General features: G+C 35.7%; 1 protein-coding gene across 1 annotated transcript in view; it reads right to left on the reverse strand.

The window, feature by feature from the left end:
• Positions 1-24643, reverse strand: part of LOC114247829 (cell adhesion molecule Dscam2) — a 78681-nt gene extending 54038 nt beyond the window's left edge. The window contains exons 1-3 of the mRNA XM_089738360.1: positions 24509-24643; positions 20508-20539; positions 2858-2954 (exon numbers count right to left, since the gene is read on the reverse strand). Coding sequence (XP_089594486.1) covers positions 2858-2954; positions 20508-20532 — 122 coding nt within the window. The 5' untranslated portion in view covers positions 20533-20539; positions 24509-24643. The remainder of the gene's footprint in view (positions 1-2857; positions 2955-20507; positions 20540-24508) is intronic.
• Positions 24644-24934: the final 291 nt, after the last annotated feature.

The following is a 24934-nucleotide window of genomic DNA, read 5'->3' on the forward strand; positions in this document are numbered from 1 at the left end:
CCCATTCTTGAGGCCAAATTCCATACTTCCCAGATGTCTCGATGACTTCAGTTCGAATGGTTTTCTTTCCTATGGCTTTCCCTTTTTTAATGTGTTTTATTGCAGCTGGAACTTCATCCTTAAGAATATTCGGTTCTATCTCTTCGTCTTGAGGTTTTTTTTTTATTATTGCTTAGATGGATGGACGAGCTCACAGCCCACCTGGTGTTAATTGGTTACTGGAGCCCATAGACATCTACAACGTAAATGCGCCACCCACCTCGAGATATAAGTTCTAAGATCTCAGTATAGTTACAACGGCTACCCCACCCTTCGAACCGAAACGCATTACTGCTTCACGGCAGAAATAGGCGGGGTGGTGGTACCTACCCGTGCGGACTCCCAAGAGGTCCTACCACCAGGGAAGAGCTGAAGACAGGCCGTCGTCTAGTCCCGATCTTAATCCGCTGGATTATGATTTATGGTCAGTTTTAGAGAGGCTGTTGGATCGAAATAGTGCGAGTTAGAGTTTTGAAACTGAACTTGAGATTGACAGTACTGTTTCCACGTTTCAGATGTATCTTCAAGGTCACTGTTTCGCCTTGCGAATTCTTAATAGTCCATGTTTTTGACAATAGAATTTTGGTTAAGTATTTTCATGCTTATATGTATGTATTTCTAGTTCAGTAGTATAGAGGTTTTGAAGATCTTGATTTCGGTTTCGTCTGCATGCTTTCTGTATCCGAACCGATTTAGCATTTAAAGTCTTCAGATCAGCTTTTTTTTTATTGCTTAGATGAAAAAAAATGCTCCCGACCTCTAACATTATTTATTCCGAAAAACGGATATACCTATAGTTAGTTATTTATTTCGTCCTCACTTTGGTAAGTGGCAAGTTGTGTTAAGAGGAATACACACAGTGCTTTAGATAAATACTTTTAGTTTCATATAACATCACGACAGCGTTATGATAGATGGACGCGCGAGTGTAATGCTAAAGCTATTCCAATTTATCACGGACTGACGTAACGCATCCATATTTATGAGAAAAACAGGTACGAAGAGAATTATGCATAGGTTTTTAGAACAGAGGCAGCCATGTGTTTATTAACTGATAAATATACGAAAAGTTATAAAATTTATAGCAAAATTGAACTAACAGATTTTTTACGAAGCATACCTACCTTATTTTTGTATGCAAAAAAATCCAAATAACTGAAATATACGTTAGTTTGAAATCATTTACATAGTAAGAGCATAAATGTAACTCAAAGGAAGAATATTACAGATGGAATTCATAATTATTAAATTTTACTAATAATTTATTAGATTGCTATTAAATATAAAATGAGAAGAAAAGTGGTGTTGGAAGTTTGGTGGTAAGTGGATTTTGTGAGTCCGCACGGGTAGGTACCACCGCCCCGCTTATTTCTGCCGTGAAGCAGTAATGCGTTTCGGTTTGAAGGGTGGGGCAGCCGTTACTGAGACCTTAGAACTATATCTCAAGGTGTGTGGCGCATTTACGTTGTAGATGTCTATGGGTTCCAGTATCCACTTGACACCAGGTGGGCTGTGAGCTCGTCCACACATCTAAGCAATAAAAAAATAAAAAAATAAAGTCAAAATATACAATTTATAAAAAACGATTCTTAAGGGGTTTTCATTTCTCACTATCAAATCGTTTATTGACACAACTATCGAAACAAATGTTAGTCGAATCGACATACCACACGGTAGTCTCGTGAGCTACATTTAAATATTTAATAAAGTTTATTATTAAATACAGAAACAAAAGCCTTCTTTCCTAGCCCGCCTGTTGTAATATAATCTCCTTTTTCTTATGGGTGGGTCATTGATTATTTGCCAAAAAATCGTAAAACGTGATAATAAACTTCAAAAACTTAGTCAGCTTAGAGCGCTCGAAAGATAATCGGATAGATTAAAAATAAAGGCTCGATTCCAATCTGCTTTTTAAACGTCTCTAATAATCTCTCGTAGTGATACGTTCCACGATAATCCTATTCAATAGAACGACCGTAGAGTTTGTACACCGGTAAGCTAGTGCACATGTGTTTGCACAGCACGTGTACCGTGTCGTCATCGGTAACAAGATAAGCCAGTGTTACACCAGCGTCGGACACGCCTGTCTCTCCTCATCTGTGAACGTGTGCTCTATGCATTACAGCTTTTTTTTTTCACTTTTAATTCCATTTTGTTTGTACAGTTCCTCAAACAATTGTTCAAATACATTCGAAAAAAAGAATAACAAGTATTCAGTGTTCGTTAGATACAACGTCAACACACGACAAATCGTGCCCATTGTAAATGTTTCATCTTTTTTAAACAATGAATAACTCTATTGGAAATTCCCTGATAAATTGAACACGATGCGGATATTTAATTTGATTGTTGTCCGTATTCAACCCTTTTTATTGTTTAGTTGGGCGAACGAGCTCAGAGCCCACCTGGTGTTAAGTGGTTACTGGAGCCCATAGACATCTATAACGTAAATGCGCCGCCCACCTTGAGATATAAGTTCTAAGGTCTCAGTATAGCTACAACGGCTGCCCCACCCTTCAAACCGAAACGCATTGTTGCTTCACACCAGAAATAGGCAGGAAATCAATTGTGAATATTTTTAAGTACGTATTTTATTATAAAAATTGGTACCCGCCAGCGGGATTCGAACACCGACGCATCGTAAGTTACGAATGCACCGAACGTCTTATCCTTTAGGCCACGACGACTTTACGCTTACACTTGACTACATAGCACTGTGAAAAGAAATATTCTCATTTCAAATTTACCCGCGAATCGTTATAAACGTAGAGAAAAGCGAAACCTATAAAGCGTTAAAGAAACAATGAAAAATACGAACCGTTTCACGTCGGGCGGCGGGGGGGAGATAGCCGGGGGGGCCGGTGCAGCCAGCTCCGGACCAGAGCACGAACAATACAGAGCCGGCGAGAGCGCCCCTGAAAGTAAAAAAAAATAACACATGAACAACCGTTCCAATTATTGACGTGGCTATGATTCGGTATGACAATTGAAAAAGTATTTTTTTTTAAACCTCGCATTATCGTAACATTCGTTTTCGCCCTATACACGTTCTTACGGACCCATCAGATCCAAAAACTCTTGTATTAGATGCCTTCAGCTCTAGGAGCAGACTTAGGGACTCTGGTAACCGTACTCAACAAAGAGTTCGACGTGGAACCTAACCTATTTATCAGCACGCTGAGTTTCTCGCCGAATCTTCTGAGCAGATGGCGACTCCTGTAGTTGATTCATTCGCGAAGCAGTTGCTAGATCTCCTTTGGAAGCGCTTGGGCAGTTGTTAGCAAACCACATCTTCTCCTGGCGGAATCTTTGTTCGCCCACCTGTATGAAACTGGAAAGGCCTCTGGGCCATCAGTTAATCCATAATTAAAAAAAGTATTCGTTTTCCTTTACACACATTATTAAAATGGATTTGTGTTTTCTAATATCCAAACTTATAGTTTTATACATAAATTAGATCATTTATTATAATTTTATAGCGAAATGCGTCGAGAAACGGAATCTAAATATAAAATTCAATAGGAAAAAAAAACACTTTTAAATCTGGAGATTTTTCCCAAAAATGAACGGCGTGATGCGCATTTATTTCAAGCCTTTTTGTTTCCATATTAATAGGTAATTTTTCGAAAGAAAATTGTAAGCTTTTTTACAAAGTTATAACACCATACTCCATATATTCTCTGTACACAATGAGAATTAACGAACTTCGAATGTAATTAATAATAAAATATTACGTACCTACATAATAAATACGTGAATTAAATTCGAGCCATTAATTCTGTGACGACGGTATGGTTTGGTAATAGATAATATTACCCGAGAAAGCATTCTCAGAAATCGATTTCCTACGGAAATGCAAAGGCTCCAGAGGATATTGCTTTTCCTATACTACTTCATTATTCTATTTGTCTTTCACGTACCTTAAAAAGTAACCGTCAAATATCTATCTAATTTACCATTAGCACCATAAAGCAAGTGTTTCACACATCCATGTAATAATATCTATATATTAATACGTGAAGCAAAAACTTTGTACCCCTTTTTACGAAAATTGCGCCGACGGAGGAGCATGAAATTTCCCACACTTATAGAGAATATAGAGAAGAAGTGCACAATGCTTATATTTTTTTTAAATAATGCATAAAAGATACATTGAGTCATTAAAAAACATTACACACACTACCATGTATTTGACACACACATATACTTTGTTTATTGTCAAACTGTTGTTATTGCTTAAAGTCTGTAGTCAAATTGAGAATAGGTTAGTATTGTTTATCTTTAATATTACGAGTATTTGTGTATAGTGTAGTCTTGGCGAAATCTGTAACAATAGGACCATAATAATGAAACTTATAATTTCAATCATTTATAGTCGAATTTCGACTACTGCGGGACCACTAGTTTTATAATAATCTGATCACATTCTAGAATCAAATGATCGATTGAACGAAAAAGGAAAAGTTACACAATCATCAACAAAAGACGCGGTGAGTGCTCCGAAAAAATATTTGAGATGATTCTGTCATGTGTTTTTTTGTAATCGCACCACACATCCTCGGAGCGGATCTTATTCTTACGACCTGGAAACACTGAATTCATCCAGAGTACGCTTCGAAAGATCACCTTTGATGTTGTTATTGCCTTGAGTGTCAGACGTATATCCTACCTGATGTCTCAGTACTCAGGAAACACAGGAGGTTCAATCCACAGTCAAATCCTTGATGTCAAAAATAGGCCCTTGAACTTCTCTTCGCGGTATAATCTGAGCGCCGTGACTTTAAACTAGGATTGATTGCTGACATCTATGAGCAAACGGTCACCCTCAGAATCAGCCTTTTTCTCAAATATCCGAGAAAGTAAAAAAAAACTTTGTTCAAAATTACAAATCACTTAACTCAAAGAAAAATCAACATCGTATTTCTTTAATGTTAACTTAACAGTAATATTCATGTACTTACTTCGCGAACGGAGGTTAATGACTCATTAAATTCACGTTTTTATCGTTATTTACGAAGCGGTATGATTATTTGCAAACTCAACAGTCTGAAAACGAGCCCAAAGCATTTATATTGAAATATAAAACGTAACAAGAACGTACGTAATGTATTACGCATGACTGAGGACAAGAGGCAAAAAAAAACCGAAGGAGAAATACATTGGAAATCATGGGGGCTGTGGGTGGTTTTCACGGAGGCGGATGTACGGTCTGCCGAGACTACGGACGCTAAGCACATTTCATATGTGATCCACGAGAGAGAAGGATATTGTGCTAATGTTATTACAAAGATACGGTTTAGATAAATATATCTGCCTAGATGTACGTACGTGCCTTCAAATGTTTTTGCTAAGAGAAATCTGAACATTTAAAATACGACTTTATTACGTAGTGTTGAATACTTTTTTTCGTTTCATGTTGAGTTTTAAGGAGAACTAAGTTCATGAATGTTATTGATTGTTTAATATCTTAATCTGATGGATAAAATATATAAATAAAATCAATTTATCATTTATTGAACAACTACAATTTATTTCGAAGAAACTTTATTAAGCTAATTTATATATGTATATAATCAATAATAAACTTAAGACGATTATAGTCTTCCAAAAAACCGCCTTTATCTGCCCAAGACTTAAATTTCCAGCGTTTGCTAAGCATTAGTCGAATTTACACAAACACACACATAACGGTAGCTGATAGAACAAAATAAGAAATTACTTCAATTTCTCTGTATATCAAACAACTTTTATATATGAGAATTCACGAAATATTTCCGTGAGCTCAGCACAGAGGTTTCTCCCATTATTCACAATTTTACGCTATATTCAATGACGCAGCAACCAAACCACGGTTCCACCGAATATATTTTATATCGTGTTTTTAAGGTTAACATTATCGCGTATGTGCTTCGATTGCTATATAATTTTCCTATTTATCCTTTCGTTTTAAAATCAGTAAGTATACTAGAAACTGTTTTAAAGAATAGAATAGATAAAGGGTACGCACGATTTTTAATTTTAGTGAGTTCCTGATTTAAGAATGTTCTTGCAAAGTTTAGACTGAGAATGCGGGTAGAATATTAGGAGCAGATAAATGTATTTACCCTCTTTGTATTCAATTTTGGACATTACCACTGGACGCGATTACTCATCTCGATATGCATGGTATATATCCATATTTTATTGCATTCCATATGTTATCACAATATTAGAACTTTTTGGGTGTTTTTGTTGGGACTTGTTGAGTCTTCGACCTTATGTCTGAAGGTGAGTGCTAAAGCTGGGCCGTATTCATTAGCCGTCTCACTAACTGTTCAGTTTCAAGATTAATAACTTCTATATTTTACAATTCTACTTGAATATTCATTTCGTACGTCTTGCCTGCTGAGCCGAGATTGCTTTGACGAGAATAATGGTTATGTCACTATGATCAACGTTTCTTTTTTAAATCATTATTTGTCTTTAGGAAATTCGTATAATTAATTCGTAATATATTACATTTTCAAATTTACTGCACAAGAACGACAAAGTTAGCTATAATTATAAAAAAAATTGAAAATGGTTGGTATTTATCGTTTCAAACACAAATATCAGTAAATTATTAAAAAATTAAATTAAAAATATTGAAAGCTATTTCGTTTCTCTATTTAAAACCTTTCAGTTTTAATCTCATTTTCAAATCGCGAATCAAAAGTGCCAAACTTTTAGTTTTTTATACGGTCCTTAGGCATAGCCAAGCTGTTGTCCACTGCACATTGTTGAGGTATAACATTTAAAGCTGAAACATTGAATTTAATAAACTATAAACCAGTACATAAATTTCCTTCGCCTTATTTTTAATTAAAGTCGGTCAATCCAACGACTTTAGACTATCAAGTATAATATGAATGACGTAACTTTTGCACATACAAGAACTGAAAGCCCTACTTAACGGTTTTCTGTGACAGGAACAGAATTCTTGAAACAATACAATGCTGAGAGCTGTATGTATGTAGATGGAGTCAAGTGACGCGTTTTAGTCGCTCAAATATGGAGTGCTACGTATGGACTCTTGTGGAAAACTCAATGTGTTTCCGTCACCATATCAAGGGGTGAAACAGCAAGACATTTAAAGCTTAAAATTTGGAAAAGTAAACTTGTAAAGAATTTCTTCAGCTATTATTTGTATGAGGTAAACTTAGTTAATTAAATTTCAATGAAAAACATGGAATTGTTGATACTATAATAATATCACATAAAACGAATATTTAATTTAAAAGATAAATGTAGCGTATTAAGCGAAATGTCGCTTAAACCAAATAGTCTTTCTTCCCTCGATGTAATATGACTGACTCATACATTTTTCTGCTAAATAATATTATTAAAATGAAGAAATTAAAACTACTTTCACTTCTTAAGCTCGCGTTTTTTTAATTCTTACTAGCTGACCCGGCAGACTTCGTAGTGCCTCAATCGATATAAAAATACCTAAACTTTTGTATAAAATAAACTTAAAACAAACAAAAGGAATCCGTCCGACGGAGGACGCATCACAGGAAAAACAAAACTTATTTTTATTTAATTCCGAGCATTTTCATATTTATCTAAACCTTCCCTGAACTAACACAAATAGTTTAAGACCAAAATTAGAAAAATCGGTCCAGCCGTTCTCGAGTTTTAGCGAGACTAACGAACAGCAATTCATTTTTATATATATTGTGTAGTTTCCGACTTCTTTTATGGCTTTTGTCAATATACCTAGTGAATGGTTACAGTCACCGTTATCGTCATCGTTTCGAGGACTTCACAATTTTTGTGATCACTTCAAATATTCCTTAAAAAAGTCCTCACAATTTCATTACAATGGAACAGACTACAATAGTAATAGTGTAACAAACAAAGATGCTCCTCATCTTAGCAATAAAGGCGACGAGGGCGCGATTTTCGTTCCAATCATATTTCTATAGAGGTCCCTAATGACACATGAAATCCGTAAATTGGCGAGGTGAAATAGAGTTACCAAACAAAGGCCTAATCCGACGCACGCTGCCGCCGTGTAGGTATGGGCGGAATAACCTCAATTTCACCAACAAGATCCTCGGTAATGTGTTGCGAATGGTACGGGTTGATAAGGAAAAACGGGTAAATAAGGAATCGTGCGAGGCGGCCGTACCGGAAAGGGTCAGGCGGGGAGCGGGCGCGGCGTTCTTCCGGCGCGGAGACGGCGTCGCGCCGGACGCCGGACACCCGCTATATTTCATCGTCGACGGCAAAACTCGTCCGCACTTTTATAAAACATTGAATGTACATTTGCAAGAGGGAGAGAGAGAGAGAGAATACACTTTATTGCACACCAAAACACAATTTACATTCAATAAACAATAGTTTAAAAAAACTAACAAAATATAAATTTTATAGAGAAGCCAACTAAAAAGCGTGGGGTGCATGGTATAAGTAGTTATAAATATTTTATGAACAGATATGAGTAGAAGAAGGGTTATTTTGATAATATCCTAAAAAGCACCTCACGTTTTTTTTACAATAAAATCATTATTTTCTTCCATAATATTTAATTCAAATTTATTAAATTTTATTTTCTATTTTTTAGTTACATTTTCTATAAAAGCGTATTTTGTTAGTTTTTTTAAACTATTATTTATTTTTTATTTTTTAGTTGAATTTCAATTCTAAATAATTTTTTTTCAATATTTTTTAAGTATTGAATTGTCATCGGTCCTTAATAAATATACCAAATTTAGAGTTAATCTGACGTTTTGAAGGGGGTCAAAATCATATTCAAAAATTCCGTTACAAACATACATACATACATACGTCTGAAGCTAATAAAAAAGCGTATTAAAAACAGTAAAAAAGCAGATAGATTTGTACAATAGGCGGTCTTATCGCTAAAAGCGATCTCTTCCAGACAATCGTTTAATTTAGAGAAACTCTAAAAAATATAAAAATATAGTAGGTGTGTTGCGGTGTACCATTGTCAATACATTATAATAGAAAATATATACATACAATAAATAGATATATACTGTTTCCATATAATATGAAATAACTATTTGATTTATATACCAATATACATACTTACATACATATAATAAATCAGCTCGTAAGCTAATTCGTTCATTGTAAAATTATCGTAATATTTCCGAACATTATGGCTAATTGGATTCGCGCTACGATTGAGAAAATGACATTAACCATAAAATGTCAGTATGAAGTCGAACGAGGCCGGTCCTGTTTCTAATTTAGATACGAAATCACATTAGATGTTGTTTAAATATTTTATCGTATTCATGTCTGAAAGCCTTTGTCCTATTTATTAATTGAATTAAATTTCCCATACCGGCCCCTTAAGGATTAGAATATTTTTTATACAAGTACGGCATCTCCTGAGATAGTGCGTTCAAAACAGCTTTGATTTCCTCTTGGCGCAGTCAAAGAAGCTTACCCGTAGGAACAAAAAAAAAGGAAAAGGCGACTAAAGAAAGAAAGAAATAAAAAATGCACAGAAACACGGAGGTCGGAGTTTTTCCTGTCACCGGGCACAAACAATGCCTCCATTGTAGGGCAGCGGCCTCCCCCAGCCCAGGCGGAGTACAGCCGAGGAAACGAGCATCTTTTGTTTCCAACCCGCGCCCCGTACGGAAACGAGAGCTTTGAACCCGCGGTCATCTGTTTACATCACGCCAACTAGAAAAAAAGACATCCGACTATTCCGTTCAGTAGACGGCGCGCGCTTATAATTATACAGCGTGAATTCTGAGCGTGACTTGTGAATGGGATTGATGTGAATACACAAACTAACCACAAACTTCTGTATTCAAATTTTTTAGACTGCAAATTACGACCCTTTATTAGAGAGCAGTTTGTTAGAAAGTCGTCGTGGCCTAAGCGATAAGACGTTTGATGCATTCGTGTTGAGCGCTGCACCGGTGTTCGAATCTCAGGCGGGTACCAATTTTTCTAATGAAATACGTACTCAACAAAAGCTCACGGTTGACTTCCACGGTGATGGAATAACATCGTGTAATAAAAATCAAACCCGCAAAATTATAATTTCCGTAATTACTGGTGGTAGGACCTCTTGTGAGTCCGCGCGAATAGGTACCACCACCCTGCCTATTTCTACCGTGAAGCAGTAATGCGTTTCGGTTTGAAGGGTGGAGCAGCCGTTGTAACTATACTGAGACCTTAGAACTGATATCTCAAGGTGGGTGGCGCATTTACGTTGTAGATGTCAATGGGCCCCAGTAACCACTTAATATCCACTTAACACCAGGTGGGCTGTGAGCTCGTCCACCCATCGAAGCAATAAAAAAATTAATAAATAAATAAAGTTTTTTTTTACTAAATGAATTCAGCCCTAAACAAAACGATTAAAGTTATTGGCATTGAACAAATGAACAAAGAATATATATTAACCATAAATTTTTCGTTTGACTTACCAATCAAACAAATACAATAGAACGTGATACAGTAATATAAAAAATTCAAAAAGATATCTCTTCTGAGTTTTACGCAGCCCTTTTAAATGAGTCTGGTATCTCAGGAGTTTTGGCTCTTATTTATATTTCTTCGTGACTTGCAGAATAATAAATTGTATTATTCTATAGACCTTTTGCTTTTATATGACAAAGTAAACGTTTGATCTTTTAAATATATACACTTAGAAGAACACAATATGTACTATTTTTTTAAGATCTACTGTACTTTGAAAGTATGGACACAGTACATTTTGCGCGCCTTACAAAGATAGTGTTGTTACTCTATCACTAACTTTTTTAATGAACGCTGAAAGGTCCGTAGAGCAAGCATAATCGCCCGAGGCTACTACTAGCAATAGGAAGGCAAAGAAAAAAAACAAAACCCTTAGATGAATGAGAATCATAGATAATATATACGAACAGAATTGAAGCGTCGTCGTTACGGCATAGGAGTAAACCCTGAAAATTGCCTTACTGCAATTTTGTTCTTTTATTGCACACATAAATTGGATCCCCTACGTCTTACGTATTCAATGTCACACTAAATTTCGTACTTTCTCAATTTTGCTAAGCGAAACGTTCCTCTGGCTATCATTATAATTTGTTTCACGTAAATTTTCATTTTCCCAAACGTTCACTGCTAAAGTTTATTGAGTTACCGGCCACGTACACGATGCACGGAGTAATTAAATTCATTAAATGCGATTATAATTAGCAAGTATCCTTGTTTTTTTTTTGTTATAGGATTATTTTTTTCTATTATAATTAAGAATAACCACAGGTCGGTTTGCCTGTTCGTGATTTTCATACGTATGAATATCCGTTTGCGAGTTGTCCATCGACTGAGATATTAATGTGATATAACTTATTTTCAGTTCTCGTTTCAGGGAGGGAAGGTTTCTCGCATAAAATATTAATGAACCACAGATGGAGCACAATACGTTTCAGCTAATGGGTAAGTTCATTTAGATGTTTTAAAAATAAATAAACCAATAGTTCTCAATATAGTGCTTAGACATGATGAGAAAAATAATATAATTATAGATTTTCCTAATCCAAGTTGTATAACAAACAAGCATATATAGGTTATATAAATATTTACAGTATATTACAGAATTTATAGACTTAGACATACAGTCATATCGATTGAGTAAGTCATTGTCGATATAACATTAACATTAATTTGATACTTTAACAAAATCACATTTCGTTAAAATTCATTGAATATAAGTCAGAACTAACGATAAGATAAGATAAGATAATCTGATAAGATTAATACAATATCTAATTAAATTATTTACATTGTTTCAGGAATATCTTGAACGAGAATAAGGTTGTGTGACTTTTAATGGTGTTAAATCGTATTGTAGGCCTGCAGAGATAGGCTCCACACCCTGCCCGTTGCCGCCAAGTAGTAATGCGTTCTGGTTTTAAGGGTGAGACAGTCATTATTTAATACAAATGAAGCTTCGCCCTTATATCATTATGATGACATTCACCTTGAGATTCTATTCTGGTAACCACTTCGCACCAGAAAATAATTGCATATTTTTTTATTGCTTATATGGGTGGACGAGCTCACAGCCCACCTGTTGTTAAGCGGTTACTGAAGCCCATAGGCATCTACAACGTATGTGCACCACCCACCCTGAGATATAGGTTCTAAGATCTCAAGTATAGTTACAACGGCTGCCCCACCTTTCAAACCGAAATACATTACTGCTTCACGGCAGAAATAGGCAGGGTGGTGGTACCTACCCGCGCATACTAACAAGACGTCGTACCATCAGTAATTAAGCAAATTACATATAATTTTGCGGGTTTGATTTTTATTACACGATGTTATTCCTTCACCGTGGAAGTCAATCGTGAACATTTGTTGAGTAACGTATTTAATTAGAAAAATTGGTACCCACCTGGGATTTGAACATCGGTGCATCGCTTCAACACGAATGCATTGGATGTTTTATCCTTTAGGCCACGATGACTTACAAAAGCATTAAGTATAGATTATATTTTTAAGCTATTGCGTGGGCCTTGGGCGCGGCTTGAGAGCGGAATCGTGAAATTCCGTAACGAAAAAAACCTTCCACCCCTCACTACGCCTACTATGAATTATGAAGCTCGCGTTCAACACATTCACACGTTGCGCTTGTGTAGTGTTTAAAATAAGAAGTCTAAACACCGATTTATGTACTATCAAAATATGTGATATAATTTCGTGGGTAACACAACGATAGCTTTTGCGTCAAACGCCATCTATCGGCGACAAACGGAATTGTAAAATAGAAAATTATATCACATTACAATGCGTTGGGCGTGCCATTTTCTATCGCTTAGTCGAAGAATTTTATTACTACTCCTACTACTCATTCAGTGATTGGAGTGGCATTAAAAATAAACTAGCTAAGCCGTTGATTCTGGGCGAATGAGAATTAGAACTAGCATCCAAAGGCGAGTCTCTATCCCAGGTAGCGCCCTCTAGTGAGTGCGCGGTCAAAATGGAATACTCACAATGTAGCAGATTCATTGAAAGTTAGCCCACTGAGTTTCTCGCCGGATCTTATTTTATTGTTGTTTTAATATTAAATTATTATTGTCGATTTATAATTGCATAAGTTGATAAAAAATGCTATGCAATAGTTTTACCGCGGCAGTCTCCGAGTGCCACACGTCTTTTTTTATGTAGTTTTGTTGTTAAAATTTCTAAATTTTGTCGTTAATATTTGCTTTGATTACTCCAAGGATTAAAACATCGGAAATTGTATAATAGAATACAAGCATGATATGATGGGTTAAAGTGTAAATTTGTTTGAATGAATTCGAAACGAGAAAACTTAATTAAAACAATATAGATCGATCAAGACTACGAATAACGAAAACGGGGGTAATACAATTAACGTAAAAATTCTGAACGGGTCCCCATTTCACCCAGTCCAGTTTTGAAGTCCACTTTTACGATGCAATTTCACTTTCACACTCCCACGTTTATGTTTCGCAATAATTTACACCTTACATTAAAACAGCATATAAAAGGAAAGATATCCAGTGAGCACCACCGCAAATTATGTAAATGAGAAAAAACAAAATTATGGACCAAACAACCAGCGATTAGAATTTTAATAAAGAAAAAGAAGAAATCTTGTGGAAAATTAAGTGCAATTTTGTCGAATTAGACATGAAAAATTACCAATTAACGTTCATGAAAATGTAACGATTTCATATCATATTGCTTAGGCTACATTGTGAAGTAATAATGCCAAGACAACCAGTGGTAGTGTGCCTTATGAGAACGGATAGGTACCTCATTAGTGATTAAGAGTGAAGCAGTCTTTAAAAAATACAACTGAGAATTCCACCTCATGTCTCATAGTGGGTAGCGACATATAAATTGTGATCCAACAGGGGTCTCGATAAAAGTGAACCATTTAAAAATTTATGTGTATTATCTATGCATTTAAATTTGTTTTATCCAGTGGCAACTCTAAACTTTGACAACTGTCACATATGATTGTTTTAATTTTTAAATAAGGAACTCTAAACAAAAGAATCACGTGTTATTATTGTGAAAAGCCATTACAAAAATGGCGGATGACACTGATGGACTGATGGATACTGAATTGTGTGACATGGATCCGGGAAATATAAATGGTTTCAGCGGGACTGCGCCATCTGCCGCATCGCGTATTAAACATTCAATTGATTGAAGCAACGATGCCCAGACCAAATCGTCTCACGAAATTGGGATGTAAGCTGGTCATCAAGATCATGTTGTTTAACGCCATTTTCTTTTTTGAGCTTTTCTGAAGTGAATTTCATTTAAGTGAATAAACCAGAATCATACATAGTACTTCCGTTGGCATTCACGAGTCGTAAGCAAACTTAAAGCCTCTGTTACGACTTAATCTGACGTTTTTAATCAGTTCATTGTCGTTACAGTCATGCGTGACCACGAATGTAAATTATTCGAAACAACGGAAATAATTTTTTATTTTTTTTTTAGTTTGTAAACGAAATAGTGCAATGAGATATAGTAACATTAATTCATTATTACATTTTCCGAAATCTACAATAAAATCAATATTAACCCAGTTATATTTTTACCGCACGTCGCACCTCCAACACCGATATAACTATTACCACACCAATCATTACCTATTAACGTATTTACAAATAAATTAGAACAACCCTCTCGGCAAACTCATTCTCGCTTCCCACGACACTCATTTATGGTAAATGACAGAATAACGGGTTTCAACGGTTATTTTTAATGGCTTTTATTGACACGAGAGTTCAATCATCTAGAATCGATAATACAAAATAAATAGAACGAATAAAGGGTGGTGAAAGGACATTTAACTTTTGAATCTCATTCGAGAACAACAAATAAGGTATTCATTTGTAACTAACTACAAGTAAAGGGATTCATTAGCAATATTTAGGGAACTCGAGTGGAGAAAGACTTTATTTTAAATTACTTTTGAGAGTCAATTATCAAATGCGGTAAAATAACATTCTGTGGCACAGCATTGGGTGGATTATTTAACCGTTATATGTTAAATTAAAATAAACAGTTACATCTTAGAAGTCTTCTTAATGTGGATATGGAAGAGAATCCTCACCCATAGGGATGCCGATGATTGGGCAAAGTGGAGGAGTTTAAGTAGGAAAGCGGACCCTGACACTAGACCGGGAAAACGCTAGGAAGAATAAGAAGAAGAAGTCTTCTTAATGTTATTCGTCTATTACTCGTAAGAAGAATATGAACTTAAACATTACGTATGGGTTTGCGATTTGATACGATTTTCAACTTAACGTTTTTCATTTATTTCTTGAAATGGGTGAATGAACTCAAGGACCACCTGGTATTAAATAACTGCTGGAGTCCATAGACATAACCACCTGAACGCCGCCACTCGTGTTGATACATGAGCTAAAAGTCATAAGAGTGTTGTATAAGTGCCGTATCACGCTTCAAATCGGAGAGCTTTACTGCTTCGGTAGAAATAGGAAAAGTAATGTAAATGATTTCACGTGAATCTAATCTGGATTTTGTGGTAAAGACGAGTACACTAACGCAAAGTAAACGAGTTGCGACCTAAGGATGAAGAAGGCTTGAGGTAATTAAAATAATGGTTCCGTACAAAGTTACTAAAATACCATACATAAATCGGCGTTAGAATCTCTAGTCTAGTCTTATTCATTAAAAAATTAGTTTATATTTTATTTTACAATCTAGAATAGATGACGAAAAATCTTTATTGTACAAACATAATATTGGTACAGAGGACTTAAATGTCATGTAGCATGTTACCGGCTCTACCCCTGTTGCGTATTGGACATTTTTGTGGTATTACATCTAAGTTGATAAAATTACGGAGTAATAATTTTTTATTTTTTATTGCCTTTGTAGGCAGACGGGCATACGGCCCACCTGATGGTGAGTGGTTACCGTCGCCCATGGACTTCAGCAATGCCAGGGGCAGAGCCAAGCCGCTGCCTACCGCTGCTTTATAATTAAATTATTTTTATTATATTTTCTTGAACATAACCAAAATACATGCATGTGCACTGAGTTACCGGTATTATAATGAATGCCATGATAAATTATGTGGAACCCTTCAGCTTAAAATTACTAAATTTTTTTCTTAGGTGTGTGGACAAGCTCGCGGCCAATCTGGTTTTAAGTGATCACCGGAGCCCATAGACATCTACAACGTAAATGCCGCCACCTACCTTGAGATATGAGTTCTAAGATCTCAGTTTTTACAGTACAACAGCTGCCCACCCTTCAAACCGAAATGCCTTCACGGCAGACATAGGCAGGGTGGTGGTGCCTACCCGTGCGGACTCGCAAGACGTCCTACCACCAGTAATTACGCAAATTACATATAATTTTGCGGGTTTGAAATTATATGACACGATGTTATTCCTTCACCGTGGAAGTCAATCGTGAACCTTTGTTCAGAACGTATATCATTAGAAAAATTGGTACTTGCCAGTGGGATTCGAACACCGGTGTTTCGCTAAATACAAATACACTGGACGTCTTATCCTTTGGCCATGACGACTAATTATTAAATATAGTATATAAAATTTAATAGAAATCCAGTGTTTTCATAACAAACATAACAACATTTTTATTATTATTTTCTTGGATAGATGGGTGGACGAGCTCACAGCCCACCTGGTGTTAAGTGATTACTGGAGCCCATAGACATTTATAACGTAAATGCGCCACCCACCTTGTGATATATAAGTTCTAAGGTCTCAGTATAGTTACAACGGCTGCCCCACCCTTCAAACCGAAACGCATTACTGCTTCACGGCAGAAATAGGCAGGGCGGTGGTACCTACCCGTGCGGACTCACAAGAGGTCCTACCACCAGTAATTACGCAAATTATAATTTTGTGGGTTTGATTTTTATACGAAATTAAAATATGAAACTACCTTAAAAATGACATATTTTGTTATTAATGGTAATCGTTCAATTCAAATCATCAGCTGCTTTATGTATTAGCCGAAGCAACTTCAGGTTATGTGGACTTATCTCTGAATTAAAACAACATTATTATGACTGTTTCGTAAATTAATGAAAATTCTACTAAACAAAGTAGACGACGAAAGAAAAAAATCAATTTAATTGAAATAAAAGTACACAGTTCGTTGCGTAATTTAAATTTTGTCATTCAAACGTAATCCCAAAGGAAAAGGAAGTTGCTTTTTGTGAATTCCATTAACCGGTTTCTCGATACTTTGCTCTTGGGCTTTTTGAAAAAAGAAATCCTCAACTCGCAAGATCCACAGAGCATCGATTGAATCGTACAAAGCGTTCTAACCTTTGCCATTCGTGTTTATTCGTCTTCTCGTTAAACTAACAAAGAACAGATCTCGAACTTTCTGGATGTGTGTAGATCGTGGGTAATTTAAAACGTCCGTTTTTTTTTTTGGTAATTGTTAAATAATACATTCGTTTTGTAAAAATTGTATGTACTCATTTATTTATTTTAAATGAAAAGAAAATGTTATGATGAAATGAACTTAATTACACGAAAAGCTGTTCATTAATATCCGTGGCTTATTAAAAAAAAGTGAGATTAAAACAAAACGTTTTCTTTTGGAACAACGATATCTGTGTAGTTCAACCGATATAAATCAATAGCGGAGAGATCGAGCAAACATAGACAGAATAAGCAAACAATTAACTACCGGCGAGTGAGGGAGGTGATCCCGTCAACATTAGCTTCAGACAAATCAATTTACCAATCTACTTATCCTTTTTAAAATGAATTTATTATCACAAGAAAAAGTTTTTTTTCTATCAAGACATACACAAACACAGCTGTGGTTTGTGTCCGACATTAACAATTTTCCCGAATGAGTTTAAACTTAATACGGGTTCTGTTGGTAGCTGTTTCTGAGAAGGTCTCTCCGGGCAAATAGATATATTAGCATTAACATACAATATATATTGCACGTGTCCCTGAAACAGATTGATGTATTTCACGTATTTAGCAATAGTTTCTCATTCACATTTTATGTTTTATGGGTTCAAATTTTATGAACACATGACCAACTAAATCCTTCGAATTTTTATCATTGAACATTGCAACTATTTCGTGTGGTAAAAACTTAGGTACTATTGCTAATAGAATGAATTCAGAGCACGGAGACCGATTAAAAATATTTTATTATTCTGAATAAATACGCGAAATATTGGCAATTTCGTAAATGACAAAGATGCCGGATAACTAGGTAAAAAAACGGCAATTTGATTACATGAGGCAGGATACAGTAGGCAACCCGGTCGGCGGTGTATCGCGTTGTGACCCGGCGGGTTGGTTCTGACCCAGAGGGGTATCCCGGAACACCAGCGGCATTGCCCGGGCGGCATAGCGGTAGGGCCACCATACCGCTGAGACAGGCGTCATTGGTCGTCAACTATCGCCTCGACGACCCATCGGTCGGGAGTCCTTGGGGTGAGGCCGCGTGTCTGGTTGTAGGATTGACCGGGGAAACCCCTAACTCTGACCGGGTTCTGACCCCAGGTGAGATCAGACGTCGGGTGTAAGAGTGCAGAGGAGTCGTTTAGTGCGGTAGGGTTCTAAAAATATCCTTGGACCCGCGGTCTGCTCCCAACATCTGCAGATCGTCAAGTCCGACATACCCCGCGCGCCCCCTAGGCGCGGGGACCTCGTAGGAGGTTCGGCCCCAGGCCCGAAAACAGAAGGCAACACTAGGCAGCGGCTTGGCTTTTGCCCCCTGGCATTGCTGAGGTCCATGGGCCACGGTAACCACTCAACATCAGGTGGGCCGTATGCCGTTCTGCCTACAAATTCAATAAAAAAAACCTGAGATAACGACAAGTTCAGCGCTCGTTTGATGTTAAGAGGTTTTCTGAATCCTCTGGCACCATTGGCTAAATTCCGCCGCTGACTGCGATCCTCCAATTTCATTACAATAGACTGTCAAATTCTCTTAATCGGAAAACACCATTACCTAACAAATAGGTAAGCTAAGCTAAGCTTGGTTTCAAAGCACGGCCCACTAACAAAAATCTATCCCGGAAACACCTTGTCTACCTTTTTTACGTGCGGATGACGTAATTGTATTTGAAGAAGGCTGAGATCACTTATGTTATATATTAGATTTGTTTTCGGCCAAACTATTTTCATATCATTTCATAATATTATCTATCGAAACTCTGACAGAACAGGTAGGTATTACGAAGAAAAACAACAAATTAAAAGTAACATAAAAAAACAAAGTAAAATAAATTGTTTAAAAATTATTGATCGAAGTTTAAAAATAAAGTGTTTTTTTTTGCAGTTTCTAAAAGTGTTGTTTGCAGATCTCTCACATTATTTTCGCTCCGTCTACGCTTGCCTAAAAAACTTTTTAATATTCGTCCAAATACATTTTATTTTAAATTAATTAAAATTTTATTTAACACCCATACTTTTCTTTGTCTTTCCTTTTAACAATAATTAAAAATTTAAGCCATATTATATTTCTGCATTATAAAATAGAACGCATTGCGTAAATGCAATTAATGCTATTTTAAGAAAACCCACTAAATATGCCTCGTAGATTGACTTTCATAATGAGATTTTTCACAAAAAGTGCAACGAAGTTTTTTTTATGGGTGTTTAAACAGCTTTGTGCTTTAACCTGCTAACGGGGCTCAAAGAAAACTCGCACTAACTACGTCACCGAACTACTTTACTTCTCGTAAGCGTGTTCTCATTTATAAAAATTGTTTTTTTTTCTTGACGGTCGAATCCCGATCCCAGTCTGCCTTGAAGATATGAGGTCTAAGTTCCAGTTTGTTCCATCCTTGAGAATGCAACGTATAATTGCCGCCATAATTACAGTGATGTGCCGTGGTACCGTAAATAACTTCCTCAAGTTTCGTTTGATTGATGATATTATTATGTCGTATCGCTCCGAAAATAGCTTAAGAAAAGTTCGGGTGCTTCCAGGTAAAAGTAACAAATTCTAGTTCAATGGCGAGTGGTAACATCGTAAAAGGTGATTAAAATTTGAATATAAACTGGTTTCATATAAGAGAATCTTCAAATAAAAATTATATTCAACAATAGTTGATTTTTTTTTGTCAAACAAACCTATGTCGTGTATGTATATAATGAATTTGGATGGAAATTGAGAGTTTCTCCACTTCAGACACAAGTTTTGATCATTTCTCGTGCAGTATGCTTCAAGAGAAATTCTGATGGCCGATATAATTCGCATCCCTCGGCTAACATCCGTATAGCAATGAATACCGTGAATTGATAGCATGTCATTGATATACAGGATAAAAAGCGTGGGGGGAGTTTAGAAACTTGTGGAACGCTAGCGTTAATAGTTATGCCAGCCGTCAACGTCGGCTATAACGCTCCGTCTATCTAGAAAGCTAGCAATCCACTTGCAGAGTTCCTCAGGGATTCCGTGAATTTGAATTGTGTCTGAAAGTAAATATTACTTACCTAATATTAAAATTAATTTCAGCATTCTGCATCTGAAACAAGCAAAAAATTATATAAATAAATAACGGCGATATATGTTTTGAGATAACAATAATCTGCTAAATCGATTAAAATGATTAATGACAAGACTCCTTTTAGTTTTGTACGTGATCAGTCGCAATTACAGCTCGTTTGATGTTAAGCGGCTACCAAAGTACATACACCCAAAACGTGAACTCTTAAAAAAAGGGTTATTAAATTGTTATGATTTTTTTATGACATACGTATTTAATTATTTATTTATATTTACTGGTGGTAGGATCTCTTGTGAGTCCGCACGGGTAGGTACTACCACCCTGCCTATTTCTGCCGTGAAGCAGTAATGCGTTTCGGTTTGAAGGGTGGGGCAGCCGTTGTAACTATACTGAGGCCTTAGAACTTATATCTCAAGATGGGTGGCTTATTGTAGATGTCTATGGGCTTCAGTAACCACATAACACCAGGTGGGCTGCGAGCTCGTCCACCCATCTACTAATATTTAATTATTTTTAGTTTGTTTTTTAGATCAAAATTTCCATTTCGGAGGTATTCAAACCAAAAACGAGTCGTGCGCTTGTTTGCAGTGTTCTCTTCGTACACGTCATTAACGTTGTGAGTCGCGTGTTTGCTACCGCGACGGAACTCGTATTCGTCGATAATTACTGGATTGTTACCCATATTGACATAAAAGATACCTAGGTGGAAACAAAAAACTAATTAATAAACAAATGGCTTCGAATTTGATAATTAATTGATTTGCTCATAAATTGAGTAAAATTAATTTATATTAACTATTTAATGTCGGGCTTATGTATGTACATAAGTTAGTTTCAAATAGCCGATATTGTAAAACGGCAATTTCATAAGACCTATTATTTTCAGATACGTTTTGCAAGTCATAGAATAATGTTACGTCGGTAAAAGTAACGCCATCTATCGCCGAATAGTCAAACGCATATCGAAGGTTCTAGAACGCTCGAGAAGTACAACGCCATCTATTATCGGATAGCGGAAACACGATACTCGAAATGTGTGGAATATTCTCGATAATTCTAGGGATTCTAGGATCTAGCAAACGGATCACCTGAGGCGAAGCGGAAGAAGCGAATTGAGAATTTGAAAGTTTTGAAGTGTTGTAAGTGTTCTAAATGCTAATACAGTGTTAACTTGTACTTCTTTGGAATTTTATTTATCCCGAATCCCAGCGCGTAACAATAAAAACCAACTTATTTTGAGTATTAATTAATAAATGTTTCTGATGTCAATAAATATATTCTTGGAATCATATAAACGATTAGTTACAAAAGCGACTTAATTTTGAGTCTTCATGCGGAGCTCATCACGCATCAAAGAGCTTTATTGATTAACTTCTGTAATTGGAGCGTGAGTTGAAAATAAGTCTGTCCGACAAAAACGGTTTCAATAAGTTTGCAAAAGTACAAATATTATCGTGTATGCAATGTTATTGTAAAACAAAAGCTGTTTTATAAGATTCAAAAGATAGTCTGTTTTCTACAATATCTTTTTTAATTTTCAATACAACAAAAAATATTTTGATTAACAGTTGGGCTTAAAGAAATTGTTTTTATTAAATTATTTTATATCAGCTTCGACTAAATTGCGAAAGTTAAGTCCGGAAAAAAAGTTGTGAAATTCTTTGTTGATTGCACTCGAAATATTTAAATTTTTTTATTGCATAAATGGGTGAGCGATCTCATTGCCTATCTGGTATTAAGTGGTTACCGGAGCCCATAGACACCTACGATGTAAATGCCGCCACCTGCCTCGAGAGATAAATTCTAAGTCTCAGTTTTAACAGTGCATCGGCTCTCCTATCCTTCAAACTGAATCCAGATTAGATCTAGCTACTACTTGTACGATTTAGCTAATATGTACTGTAATAATTGCAATTTGTTTTGTGCATCAATAAATTAAAAAAACACATAACTGTTTCACGGTAGAAATAGGCAGGGCGGTGGTACCCACCCGTGCGGACTCAAGGTGTCCTACCACCAGTAATTACGAAAATTATAATTTTTCGGGTTTGATTTTTATTACACGATGTTATTCCTTCACTGCGGAAGTCAATCGCGATCACAATTGTTAAGTACGTATTTCATTAGAAAAATTGGTACTTCCCTGCGGGATTCAAACACCGGTGCATCACTTGTATTGCACGGCAATGTATAATAAAGTGTATTTTAAAACATTAAGACCCTCCTCTCTCCACAACTATAAATATCGCTTTATTTATGTACCAACCCATTAAAAGCAGCTAGCTAAGTAAAGTCTGGACCACTTAGAAGCTATCAAAATTTAAAAAAACCAAGGATTTTCTTCGGTTTTCACAAATCGTAAACTTTAAAACTACTTTTACGATCTACAATTGTATGACTACAGATGTACAGTTTTCATGTATACATTGAACCAATTCTAAGTAATGTCTATTTTTAATAGATTTATTATATAAATAGACGATTTTAGTAAAAACAGTTTTATTAAATCACTAGCGGCCCGCTCCGGCTCCGTCCGGGTCTTTAACAAAATTTTCAAAGATATTTGACGTTGTTTTATTTATCTATCTATATATATAAAAGAAAGTCGTGTTAGTTACACTATTTATAACTCAAGAACGGCTGAACTGATTTGGCTGAAAATTGCTGAAGAGGTAGCTTAAAATCAGGAGAAGGACATAGGATACTTTTTATCACATTCCCATGGGACGTGACATAAAACGTATAACAAAACGCAACTGATATGGAATAACAAAACGCAACTGACAGCTAAACGTAATATATTCTATAGTTAATTATAGTAGAATTTTGAAGTTGAGCGGTTGATGTCAACTGACAGTTAAACGTTCTATGGTTAATTATAGTAGAATTTTGAAGTTAACCGGTTGATGTGTGTGAAACAAACCGTGTGGCGGAACAAAGTTCGCCGGGTCCGCTAGTTTTAAATAAAAGAACACATTATTGTGGCATAACTATAATAGTTAAATATATGGTGGCGTGACACTTTTTGTAAATAATTGTAATGCGCTCTACAAAGTCGTAGTACATTATTTTATTCTATCATCAATAGTTTTCGCGGGGCACGCGATGTAAAGAATATTTTAGGTAATTTTTTTAACCCTCGGGTAACATTACTGGGATTTTAGTAAGGATCCCTAATTTTTTTCAAAAAAGATTATAGCCTATGTCACTCAGAAATAGTGTAGCTTCCAAACAGTGAAATAATTTTTCAAATCGGTTCAGTAGTTTCGGATCCTATTCAATACAAACAAACAAACGAATCTTTCCTCTTTATAATATTACTATAGATAAACTTGAAAATCGTAAATAAAAAACAATAAAAAGAACCTTCATTGAATAAATCAGTCACCTAGAGCCCTGTAAAGTGAACTATCTTCACTAAAATATAATCGGAAACAAGTTTACTAAGCTTGTGCACCATGTTAATTGAATATTACTGTAACACCCAGGCAGCGTTGTATTTTCGCCACAATCGATTTAGTATGAAGGCGCTACGGATATTGCTACGGTTCTCGTAGAGCTCGCTACGATATCGTTCATTCAAACTACTCGAACTTGATACTCGGTTGTAATTATTTCTTTTGTACCTGTTGTAGCTTTTTAGCAAATCATATTTAATGCATTGAACTTAAACTATGAACCAGTCCTATATTTATGAAAAGCAGTAATTGTTTTAATGAAATTAAATGATATTTTTTTAAACTCCTTGATTACAGACACAAAAGTGAAAACTTAAGTTATTGATACTAAAACAAAGCCTATTGATTATTTTAGCAGTTAAAAAAACTTTTGTTTGCCGTTATTCTAGTTTTATAGAAACAAAAAATTTTAAATTAACAATTTATATAATTTCAATATAATGATGAAGAACTTAAGTGCCCTTAACAGCACACCGTTCGAAAGTTCTTCGAACGAGAAAAGCTGGTAAAAACTTTATTCAATACTTACTTGACTTCAGAAAACTTTTTTTTTCGCCATAACAACTAAGTTCAAAAATAAAGTTTCATTATACACTAAATAACTATCTTCGAAAAAGTGTAAATTACATAATTACTATGAATTTTACAAGACTGTCAAAGTGTTTAAGAGAGAGCATAATTAAACTCGCGACAACGGCCGCAGCATCCGAGTAGGGACGCGGAGATGAGATCGCGCGAGAGTACCGAACGCGACTGAGAGCCAGAAGCGCGCCCGACCCATCTATTTTATATAAACCGTTTATATAACGATTTATATATTTACCCGCACTCATACATATTTAACTTTTTTCCCATTTCACGTCGTTTATTCGCCGTATGTAAGGTCGGTCAGCGTGTGTGAGTGCGAGTCGAGCAGATCGCGTATTTACGTTTTTAGAAGGGGTAAAGCTTTTAT

The sequence above is a fragment of the Bombyx mandarina genome, chromosome 25 (assembly GCF_030267445.1).
Source record: "Bombyx mandarina strain Sakado chromosome 25, ASM3026744v2".
Classification (NCBI taxonomy): domain Eukaryota; kingdom Metazoa; phylum Arthropoda; class Insecta; order Lepidoptera; family Bombycidae; genus Bombyx; species Bombyx mandarina.